The sequence below is a fragment of the Phocoena phocoena genome, chromosome 8 (genome assembly GCF_963924675.1).
Source record: "Phocoena phocoena chromosome 8, mPhoPho1.1, whole genome shotgun sequence".
Classification (NCBI taxonomy): domain Eukaryota; kingdom Metazoa; phylum Chordata; class Mammalia; order Artiodactyla; family Phocoenidae; genus Phocoena; species Phocoena phocoena.
In genome coordinates this window covers 70,386,213-70,398,718 of record NC_089226.1, presented here as the reverse complement: position 1 = coordinate 70,398,718, position 12,506 = coordinate 70,386,213, and the positions used below count along the sequence as shown (strand labels likewise).

The 12,506-nt window shown below is 39.3% G+C and overlaps 1 protein-coding gene across 4 annotated transcripts in view; it reads left to right on the top strand.

Moving 5' to 3' along the window:
• The window catches only part of SOX6 (SRY-box transcription factor 6), a 442,494-nt gene that overhangs the window by 404,164 nt on the left and 25,824 nt on the right, over positions 1–12,506 (top strand). For all 4 annotated transcript variants that reach the window (XM_065883041.1, XM_065883044.1, XM_065883043.1 and 1 more), the window contains one exon: positions 924–1,032. In XM_065883041.1, the coding sequence (XP_065739113.1) occupies positions 924–1,032 (109 nt within the window). The remainder of the gene's footprint in view (positions 1–923; positions 1,033–12,506) is intronic.

Genomic DNA, 12,506 nt, shown 5'->3' with positions numbered 1-12,506 from the left:
CGGAGCTGGAAGCTGCTATTTCATGTCTGTAAATTCAAGCTGACATGACATTTAATATTGTTTCATAGTAATGAACAACAAGGTTTCATTCATTCATAAGCACAACACAAAGCCAAGTTTGAGTCTGGAGAGTAGCAAGGAGGAGAGAAGGGGACACGTGCTGTGTTTCTGCAGACAGGAGCACCATGTTAATTACGATCAATGAGCCCTCTGCTACTGATCCAGAGAGCTACAGGAGGAGAGTTCACTGTGATGTTTCAGACTCCTGATCCTAGAAGAACAGGATAACAATTAAAACATCTTTGTGTTTCCCTACTATAATGGCAAGAGTGTTTAACTTTCCTGACTCAAGCCCTGACTAGGAGTAATGTTCTCCTTTTCACTTACCAGGAAGTTACAGTTCGAACTCCTCAGCAAAATAATAGTATCAAAGCCATCATCTAGTCTGCCTGCTTTGAAATATTTATTTCTGAAATCTTCTTGCCTAAAATTCTGATTCGTATTTTTCCAGGAGTACCAATGCAAACTATGATCTCTAAAAAGGAAAATTCCTCTCCCATTGAATAACAGTATATTTTAATGGAAACTGCTCTTTCAAATTTTGCAGTTTCGGCTCACACCTTTCATTTGCATTCCTTTTAGAATACTGGAGCAAATCCAACAGAGAGATGTGCAGTACAGCCCTGGCAGGTTACCTGCCACAGATTTCCTTTCCTTATAGGTACTATGGTTTAGGTGCTGTCAACACTGTCAGTGCCATAAACAGGCTTTAGTGGAATCTTCCTGAAAAGTTTTCTGAGCTCAAGTTGGTCAGAAATGATGTTTGTAAATCCAAGTTTTGTCCATTAAGAAAGAAAGAAACTGGAAGGAAAAAGTGGCTGCTTTGGAAGCTAGTATAAGTCTCTGATTATTCTTTCCTCTAGGAAAGAACACGCTTTGAAAATTTGGGGCCCCAGTTAACAGGAAAGTCAAGTGAAGATGGAAAGCTGGGCCCAGGTGTCATCGATCTTACTCGGCCAGAAGATGCAGAGGGTGAGTGGCTTTTCTGTTCTGCTGCTCTGTGTGTTTCTAGAGGTGTGCCTGAGGCAGATGTAGGATCTTCATGGTCTTTCTTGGGAGTCACCAGATCAATTTTCTTGGCAAATCAGAAAAATGTTAGGCTTCATTATATGTTATAGTTGAGGACTTTGAAATTCATCTAGATTGTGTGTTACTGAACACATAGCAATCCAAATACTTCAAGGTGCCATTTTAAAGTTTTAAAATAAAAGAACCCTCTACATTTCAATGGACAACAGAATTCTGTGTTTCATCCACCTCGTGACATTCTTATTAAAAAAATAAAAAAAGGGACAGACATACAAAGGAGGATTTTTTACCCCCAAATCAAGTGATTCCCAGGTGCAATCAAACCGTTTTGGAAACTAAATTATAGTTTGAAGCAGATCTAGCATTAAATTAATAATTGCTTGGGCAAGGCCCAGCCTGTGTCTGGGTACTAACCGTTATAAAGTCTTTTGAAAGTCAGGATGGAAAAGACTAGCTTTACTCTCAATGTGTTTACCCACAGCACCATCAATGCCTGTCCGCTCCTCTTTCTTTTCTGTTTGTTTGTTTTAAATACACAAGCAGCAAAACAGCAGAGATTGCTCCCCAGAGGCTGTTTACAATCTATGAGTTAAGTCAGCACTTTAGTAGTAGCGTTGCCAGGTTGTTTACTGTGTCATCCCAGAGCAGGGACTGGTCTTCCCGTTAGCTGTTCCTGTGTCAGAATCCCTCCCACCAGTCAGGGAAGATTATTTGTTCTCTTTAGAGTAACACAATACTTCATCCATCTCAGGTCCCAGCTAAAGTCCTTTAGCTTGAGGGGAAAAATCTTACTATTATCCCTTTTACTGGCAGGATTCCTTCCAGGACCCTAATCCCTCGAAAACACATGAAGACTTTTCATAGCAGCATCTGAACTGAGCATGGCTTCTAGTGATAGCTTGGGGCCATCCGAGGCAGTTCAGAAATCCCTGGCATGAGCACTAAGAGATGGGTAGTATCAGACATTAGGAAGTACTTCAGAGAGTTTTTCGTGCCAGTGGGAGAGACTAATGTTTAATGATAGTCCTGGGGACAAGGTGTTAAAATAAACTCTGATTGGTATGTGCATGTGTGAGGGGAGTGGGGAAGGAAGGGAAGGGAAGAGGAAAAGGAAGGGGGGGAGCAGGAAAGGAGGAATAAAGAGGACTCAAAACCAGAAATACACTCACTGTCTTCCATGCAGAATGTGTACTGAGAGCACGGTGACACTGACATTTTTATAGGCACTTAGAAGTACATGATTTCCCCCCTGGTGAGGATTGAGGTTCCGTGGTCTAGGGAACTAGTTATTCAGGTGTGGCACATCTCAATTTTGTTGGAAGATGGTACTACAGAGTACCTAAATCTTTGACCAGACACAGTGAAATAATACTTTTCATCACTTTGGAGTATTCAGTCTGTTAATTTTTCCGTAGACTAGGAGTTACAGAGTTCTATTGCCTTATCCTTGTTCTAACAGAGTTTTCTTAATCTGTCATTCAGCTTTCTTCACTTACTTCTTGCTTTTGTTTTTTTTTTTTGTTTGTTTGTTTGTTTTTTGCGGTACGCGGGCCTCTCACTGTTGTGGCCTCTCCCGTTGCGGAGCACAGGCTCCGGATGCGCAGGCTCAGCGGCCATGGCTCACGGGCCCAGCCGCTCCGTGGCATGTGGGATCTTCCCAGACCGGGGCACGAACCCGTGTCCCCTGCATCGGCAGGCGGACTCTCAACCACTGTACCACCAGGGAAGCCCTTCACTTACTTCTTAACTGTACAATAGGTATAAAGTCATTTGCCTCTCAGTAATGCTAATAATCTAGTTGATGATATCATGTGCTTGGTAAGTTAAAAATCATGGTCAGAGTTATTAACCATTATGAAAAGAAAAAGTGAAAAGCTTAACTGTAGAGAAACATACTGTATAGAAAAATCTGTGGAACTTCCATTCAGTATCCAGATTGTCTGGATTCAAACCAATTTCCTAGTTACTTCGCTTTTTTTAAGCAAACATTTATCAAGCATTTATATGCCAGAGAATATGCTAAGCTTTTAACACATGTTTTCTCATTTAAATCATATACAACTCTGTAAAGAAGGTATTTTTTTTTCCATTTTACGGATGAGAAAACTAAGGGTGAGAATAGTTAAGTAACTTGCCACAGGTCACATAGCCAGTAAGGGTAGAGCTGAGAGTTGATCCCAGGCAGCCTGGCTCCAGAACCCAAGCCATGAAGTACTGTGCTATCCTGCACCCCCTGTATATACAGATGCAGAAGTGGTGCCTTCATTTTTCTGAACAAACTCCTTGTGACCTTCCTCAGTATGGCCCATTTCCTCTCCCCTAAATATAGCAAGTCATGCCATGCACCAGCTCTCGTGTTACTCTGTCACACATAGCAGCAATGCCTGATGACTGTAATAGTAGAAGGGCTGTAGTGGCCTAGGAGCTTAAGGAGCGTGTGAAAACCTCCCTTCAGAAGCTTGCCCAGAGTTGCCATTGAGCCCTCGTGTGCTTCTGGGGGACTGAGTTCATGAATGGAGTCAAGTTACCTGCTCTAAAACCAACAGAAGTGCAGTGCCTTTGTGAGGACTGCTGGGATGCGCAGCAGCCTTCTGCTGACTTCAGGATATTTCCTGGCATCTGTTCAAGCGTAAGCTGATTGCAAAGCCTGCTGGAGTTGCAGTTCATATTAAAGTCAGAGTAGATAACAGGTACACATACTTTCTCCACTTTGCTCCTCCATATTTCCCTTAAGAGGAAGAGTAAGAAGGAAATGAAGTGAAAGAATACCTAAAAAATGTATTCACTCCTTCAGTCAGTCTTGGTCTAAAAACAAACAAACAAACAAACAAACAGACAAACATTTCTTGAGTGCCTGTTCTGTGTGCCGGTCCCTGAACTAGACAATGGATAAAGCAAAGGAAGCAAAACAAATATGTTCCTGACCTCTTGGAACTTAAAGTCTAGTGAAGAAAGACAGAAGATTAAAAGGGTAATACATACATAGAAACATAAGACAGATATAATTATCACTGAGAAAAGTACTAAGAAGATCAAGACTTCTTTGTTCCTCACGGAGGTTCAGGGCGAAAGCTACTTCGGTAAGCTCCATTGGCAGGTAAGTTTTGTAGCTCTCACCCAGGATGTCATCCCTTCTTAGTCCACACGTGATCATCTCCATGTTTCCTCTGGCTTTGGACCAGTTAAAATCTTTTTCCAGCTTTATTGACATATAATTGACAAATAACATTGGTGCAGATTTAAGGTGTACAATGTGATGATTTGATACACGTATATATTGGGAAATGATTACCACAGTAAGGTTAGTTAATACCTCTGCACCTCACAGATTACCTTTTTTTGATGAGAAAATTTAAAAACTACTCTGTTAACAACTTTCAAGTATATAAGACAATATTTTTAACTATAGTCACCCTGCTGTATATTAGATCCCCAGAGCTATTCATTCATCTTTATAACTGGAAGTTTGTACTCTTTGACCAACATCTCCCCATTTCCCCCACCGTCTAGTCCCTGGAAACCACCATTGTTCTCTCTGTTTCTATGACTTCAGGCTTCCTAGATTCCACATATGTGTGAGATCATATAGTATTTGTCTTTCTCTGTCTGACTTCACTTAGCGTAATGCCTTCAAGGTCATCCATGTTGTTGCAAATGACAGGGTTTCCTTCTTCCCTTTTATGGATGAATAATATTTTTATCACATTCAAAATATGTATATATAACTATATAACATATTATGTACTGTATGTAATACATAATATCATTTATCACATGAATTTATATATATGTATATATAAAACAGTCTCTTTATCCATTCATCTGCTGATGTACACTTAGGTTGTTTTCTGCGTCTTGGCTATTGTGAATAATGCATAATGGCAGCTTTAAGGGGCTATGCCCTTCTTCTCCTTGCACCCTATTCTCCTGTGTGGCTTCTGAAGTGACTAAAGTAAGCCTGGCTTTCCAGGAAAATGTCTGCTGCCAGTTGCGAAAATGCCAATATCACTTAGTAAGCAACTTGTAGGCCTGCTTCATAGCTTTGAACATGGAAGCAGCAAGGGAAAGGTCACCAAAAGAGGCAGCTGTGCGTGTGTATTAACCACTCATCAAAATCAAATGACAAAACCGTAAGCCAGGAAAACAGAAATTAAAAATATAAAAGGCAAATGTCTTCAAAATTTTATTTTTAAAGTCCAGCTGTTATTTGGCTTGAATATGACAAGACAGCATTTCTTGTTCACCACGATATTTATAAAACTACAAATTCATCGGTGCTGGGGGCTTAGGAAACATGTTTAAGGTCTTGTTATACTTTGGAGCATTTGTTGGCTTTATATGTATTGAGCGCACAAAAGTTGTTAGCTCCTATGTAGGGCATGTAAGGAAGAGAGGACTCAATTAATTGAGTCTGTCACCACGTATTAAGAATGACAAACAGATATCTAACTTTTTATGGACTTTTCATACGGTGTTTCCCCTCTCCTTGTTCTCCTTAGGCAAGAGTGCAATTCTTATCCCAACCCTCCTAATTTCAGGGTTGCAATGTATAGTGGAAAGGGCTCTGGTCTGGTTATTGGGAAATTTGGATTAAAGTTCCTTTGCTAAACGGAGGCAAATAAGTGACGAATGCCCCTGGGCTTAACTTTATTTTTTAAAAGAGGTATGTTGGATTCCATTATTTCTAGGGTCCCCTCCAAATGCAAGATTGTTATTAGGGTCTTCATGAAACATAGAGTGTGTTTATTACAAGAAAGGTGATCTGTCCACAGTAGCTTTCGCTTGGTTTTTTCTTCAGAGAAATAAAAGAGGAGACCAATATCTTTGAGAGTATATTTATACCACTTGCTGAATTGAATTTTCAAGTCTTTGATCTTTTCTTTTTATTAATGAGAATGATCTTTTCTTTTTATTAATAAGAAGATCTCTCCAGTAACATTTCCTAATTACCTTTCACAGATGGACCCCCCCCTTCTTCTTCTCTTCCCCCCAGCAACGATAGTTGTAGCCTGCCTTATTTTTTATATTCTCTCCATCCTGTTTCTTCTCTCTCACACACCTGGGGCCTCTAAAGGGACACTTCTCTTTTTTTCTGTTTTTCAGAATAGTTTGGGTAAGAAAATCTTCTTCTAACACCTCTTTTAATTCTCAAATTCAATTATTGTGTCCCAGCCTCAGAGGGAGGCAACACCTCATTTTGTTTTGTTTTGTTTTGTTTTTTCACACCTCATTTTGACGTGGAGCATAGTGGAATATGAGCTCTAAAAGGGATGAGCTCTGAAAGTGATTACCATTAGGCAGGCTTTTGGACCCTGGGTTGGAACTGTAATGATGTGCTGTCCTCCATGTATTAAAAACTTGCATTGCTTTGAATGGAAATGGATATGTGCACCAAGAATAACCCCTTTTAGAAGGGGTTGCTCTCAGGTTCTCAGATTTGCTTAGAAAGGTTTTATAGATTTGTACTGAATTTGTGAATTGGATCCCAGCCAAGATGGCCTTAACCCTTCTGAAAGCTTCATTTTTTTTGTGAACTTCTGATTGCTTCTAAGTTTTAAATCTCAGGGTAGCTTTATTATTGTCAACTTAAGCTCTCTGTTTATAGACAAATAACAGGGACTGCAACTTTTCCTCCTTTTCCTTAAAAAATGCACCACTTAATGCGAATGTCTTCTCCTAAAAATCCTGCTTACCCTTTGATCCATACTCTGGGAAATCTTTGAAGCTTTTCACATTTCCTTTCCCCTCCCTGGATCCTTACTCCTGGTAGAAAAGGAAGATTGACCTGATGATACACGGCTCATTCAAGGCAGCAGAGGAAAGCTGTAGTATAATTTGGGGAGGGGTTTAAAGGCTACATCTGCTTACACTTTGGAATGTAAAGGCCATTATTTGTTCAAGCCCACCAGAATGCAGTGCTTCACGCCACAACATTTAGATTCGCAGAATTGGAATAAAGGAGAGACATGTAATCAAATTTACAGTTCCATCCAAGAAATCCCTTTTTATATTCCTGACAAGAAGTTATCTCACTTCTGTTCAAATGCCTCTAATAGTCTCATGACAGAACACTGACTACTTCTTGAGAAGCTCATTCCGGTTCTAATTTTTAATTCTTTGTTATTTGTCTTTGCTTCCTTATAACTTCTACTCATTGGTTCTAGTCTGACTTTTGGATTCCAACAAAATAAAGCTTACCGTTTCTGCCCGTGACACCCCTTCAGATATTTCCTCAAGGGTTAGGAAACTTAAATTCCGGTTGTTCTACCCTAAGCAAGTCAGTTTCTTTCCCTGAATTTTCTCAGCTGTAGGTTGGTGTAGATGATCTCTGGTTTTTAAACTCTTATCTTACTGCTGTACAATTGAAATCATTCACCTTTAAGTCAACTAGAAAGTAACAAGTGTAAATTGGGGACCACACCATCTTTAAAATAAGTGAAATTATTATTGAAATATATCAGAGATGAGATGTCTTTGTCCAAGAAGGTATCCAAGTACTAGATTGTATACCAAGAATAAAAGTTGGGGAATTATACATATTAAAAGACCCAGGGAAATCCAGAGGGAGCACTAACCAGAGCTTTGCTGTGGGCTTATGGGTCTGGCCTTCTATAGCTGCCTAAAATAGCATTTCCAGGCATCTCAGAAAAATGAATAGGCAAAGCAGTCTGTATGGAACCAGCAGGCTGAGGTCTGAGGCCAGGATGGGTGGCCAGGGAGACCCCAGACATGGTGAAAACTGAGTAACAGCCACACAGGCTGGGAGATAAGCAGAGTTCAAAAAGCCCTTGGCTCTGGACTAACTCTGTGGTATCACAAAAATGTATTTTACTGTGGATATAAACAGTTTTAGAGGATCCTGTGCACCAGTTTATATCAGCACTATATATAAAGTGCAGCTCTCTTAAACAAGCAAATAAACTTCTCTTAAAGAAATATATTTGCTGTGTCTTAAAAGCTCCCAAATAACTTTTAATGTTGGTAGAAAACAATTTCCATTGAACTTTCCAAGTGATGGATTGTCCTGATGGGATAAGAGAGTGAAATGTCAAGATTCTTGTATAACTCCATCCCCTAATACTCCATAAAGCGAATTCAACCTGCTTCTTAGAGTTGCTTAAGCTAGAAAAGCCCAATCAAAGACCCAGCCTCCCTTTCGTGAGGAGCCTAGCCCTGTCCAAGAGCTGGTTTCTCATTGGGCTGCCTTCTCTAAAGAGGTATCATTGACAGTGTCACCACACACACAAAATTATCTGGTTTTCTGACTGAATATCCTCCGTTCTGGGGAAGAAATGCTTGTCTGTGCCATTACTGAATCACACAGAAGTGCTCCCCCATCTTGCTGTAGCACCTGGGTGACAAAAGATTTAACGCCATCTACCATGAAAATCAGATCCAAGACAAGAACAGCCGGCACATGTTCCCAATGGGACTGCAAAATCAGTCTATGGTTCCTCAGCAGTACATATGTCTGCCTCACATAAACCAACATATTAGAATAAACGCTGGCTGATAGAGGTCTATCTGCCATGTCTGGACTAACTGTGTAGTGACTGTTGAGGTGTGGACCTTGTCTAGTTCCCTGTCCCTAGAATCCTCTTCTCTTGGCAGCAGGAGCCACTTGACTTCCCATCTGCAGGCTATAGAATTCAGCCCAACCTTAGGCTGGTGGAATTTAAAGAGTCTTAGGCCAATTTGGTGTGCTCTTTAAATTCTCTCTGCTTAGGGTCAAGACCGAACTTGAGAACAACGTTTTTTTCCCTTTTTTTTTTCCCCAGTTGGTCCTTTCCTTCTTTTCAAGTTCTGATAACTGTGCTTCTAACTTATTCACAAAATTCAATAACCGATCAGCTCTCCCCTATTTTCTGTTACTGACTTCCCTATCTTTTTTTTCTTTAACTAAGAAATTCTTACCTTTGAATATCTCCTTCTTTTAGATACACTGTCTCATTTTACTCTATCACTGTTTGTTTACACACACTATCTGTCATTTCATCCTCTTTAAAGGTGGTTCTCTGTAGACTGAGCCACAAGTTCTGATAGCCAGGTCTTTCCCAACGGGGTCTATCCCTACTCAGAGTCCCCCAATCTTTAGTTTTACCCACATGTTCAAGTTATAATTTACCAATTATCTCTTATATACACAGCACTGTTACGAGCACAGAGAGAAGGATTTTTTAAAAGATGGACTATACTGTATTCTTCAAGAGCTAGTAATGTAGTTGGGATAATAATATTAGCATATACAGAAAGCAGAACAACCTAAGGTGTTACATGTTATAGTACATCATTAGAGAAACAGAAAAGAGTGCTATTTAGAAGAGGAGCCTACAGTGCTTTGTTGACAGCCATGATTCTGGAAGGTCTGATAGAAATATAGCTGGAGATAAGCCTAGGTTTGGAAAAACAAAGAGAAGGAGAAGAACTTTCAGTTGAGGGAATAATCCAAGAAGACACAGAAACGGTAAAGTACGCGGACATTCACAAGTTCCAGAAAGAAAGAGTCACTTCTCAACTCTGTGTTCTCCACCAAGCCCAATTCAAAGCTTTCCATATATTTATACTCAGTGAATATTTGTTGAATTGAATATGTTATAAAAATAGCTGGGTTCCATACTGTGGAGGGCCTTGAGAGTCAGGCTGAGGAATTTGGACTTTGCCACCAACTAAATAGGCATTAAACCTTAGTTGTTCAAGATTGACTTAGATTATGTATAGAGGTTAAAAATAATGGAAAAGCAGAAGTTAGGTTGGTCTTGGTGGTCTGTTAGTCTCTTTATTCCTCTGTTCTCTTTAATGTCCTTTCAGAGGGGCTATTCAATGGCTGTCTTTTCATATTACATCATGGGAGAGCTGAGTAGGTGTTAGGAGGGTTTTTATTCAAGTCATTTTAAAAATACCTCTTTTCCTCCTGGGTATAATACTCATTTACGTATGATTTCACTTTGTCTGCTGTGACTGTTCGATGCCTTACAGATCAGTCTTGTACTTTTGCCTCTCACTAGAGGAGAGTGATCTTTTTTAAATGATTTTGTTCAGTGGATATTTACCCTTAGACATGATGTCCCAAATTAGGTCATGGTACCAGAGGGAAGAGATTGTGTAAGAACCCATCAATATTTGCATTATACTGTAAACTGTTAAATTTAGGAGTAGGCTGTAACAAGTAATTCTGAACTAAAACTTAATATCCCAAGTCACAGCCCTGGAGAGAAGAATTTCATAAACAGTATATTCAGCCATTTAAAATTTTTACTAAAAATAAAAATTGTACCTTACTGGCTTATGTATATATACTTTCATGGCAGAGAAATCACTTCATGCTTCTTCAATATACGCTGACTTTTCACTAGGAAGGTTGATCCTGCGTGAGGACAAAACGAAAAATGGTAAGAGCAGCTACTCCATGCTGCAGAGTCACAGAACTGCTGGTAGAGCAGAAAGGAAAAACAATTGTCAAATGTCCCTGAAACTTCCCTGTCCTATATTTATCATACAGTCAGTAATCCTAATTCTTTGTTATTCCAATGAGTCCTTTATAAAAAGCTGATCTATAAATTCTCAAGATAATGGTTTCTTCTTTTTTTTTCTTTTTTTTTTCTGGCTTGGACTGAGCAGCATGGTCTGGTTACAGGCCCCACAGGTGGGAACTGGGGCGGTGTGAGATGGTCTTTTTGATTGTGTCTTAATGCATATTCGATCCATTTTAGTTCTATATCATAGGGACACTCTTGAAATATACTTTTAGCTTTGGGTCAGAAAAGAGGCTCCATTAAGTAGTACATTGCACTGTCCAGCTAAGGGCTCATTTTATAACCATGCTGAAGGACAGGACTGTGCAGTGTAGGGAGTATCACCCAGGTGTGGGGAAAGACTAGAAAGGGAACAAATATGAGTTAAGCACCTGCTTGTTGTTGGTACTGGAATAGACACTCTACTACTGCCATTACTACCGCTACTATTTCCAAAGGCAGCTACTGTTCAATGAGTGGGTACTGGGTTCCAGTCACTGCTGGGACATTTATGTTCCCACTTAATCCTCACAAGGATCCAGACAAGCAGAAATTATTAGCTCTCTTTTATAAGGAGATGAAACTGTAGTTTAGAGAAGGGAAATAATTTACCGGAGGTTACTTAGGAAAGATCAAATCAAAATTCAAACCCACATCTGTCTGTCTACATAGCATCTGAGCCACACGGACTCCCATTTTTCTCCAAGATGAGCTGATTCAGTTGGTTGCCTTTGTTGAAGTAGTTTTTTCCTGTTGGTTTTCATTAAAAAGTAGAAAAATTTAATGAGAAATAGAAACCTGTGAAAGTTTTTTTTTTTCAATCTTTCAAACCACACAAATATTAAATACCTTTCAAATACTTTCACCAGATTCTCAGGGCAAAGAAGTTTTGATATACTACAAAATTGAGTTGATTACCCCAAATGCTTGTGCCCTCTCCTTCTAATACTGTGTATTTCCATATCCCTAACCTTAAAAAATTAGTTTCTACTGCACCTGTGATCTGCGTCTCTCATTCTAGTAAAAGGCAGATTCCCTGAGACAAATGAAATGAAGAAGAACGACCAACTAAATTAATTTTGTTAAGAGTTTTTAATCTTAAGTCTGGATACCATTGAAACAATTCAGCTGACCATTTTAGAAATTTACTTTGATGGCAAGTGTGAAACTTTGGGAATAGTTACATTTGAGTTCATTGTGATTTTGCCATTTACTAACTATGAGATTTTGGCAATTTAACTTCTCTAACCTCAGATGTGGATTAGGTGATCTTTAATATCCCTCTCATGTTAAAATTCTCTAATTCTATGAGCATGTTTTATCCATTTCATATTGACTCTATCGGGAAGGTCCCATCATATGCCTATTTGAATATATGCTTCAGTTGTATATATTTACACAAACCCGACAGCATTAGAATAGCTTTCAGATTTAATATTTCCAGAAAGCTCTGACATGCCTTATCATCCTTTCAGGATTTCCCCGGAAGTGGGAGGCCAGGATTTCAGATTTGTACAGTGTGGAAAGTCAATAAAAGAAGTAAGATTAGAACCAATGATCTCTGACTTCCAAACAGCTGTGGGTACATTTTCCCATTAAAGCCATTTTTATTTTATAGAGGGTTCAAGTAAGGCAAAGTACTTAACAGAATATAAGAAATAAATGGGATTTATACAAAATCTGATTTCAGAAATTCCCAGGTTCTAATGCAACATGTAGACATCTGAATCTCACTCTAAAATTTTCCCTGTCGAAGATGTCAAATGCTCTCTGCTATGACATTTGAGTACTTACCTTATGCCAGCTTATGCACCAGACCCTAGCAAAGCAGTTATGAATAAGACACAGCGTTGTTCCTGCCCTTTTAAGGTACATAGTGTAGTGAAGAAGGTGGGCAGATACAAT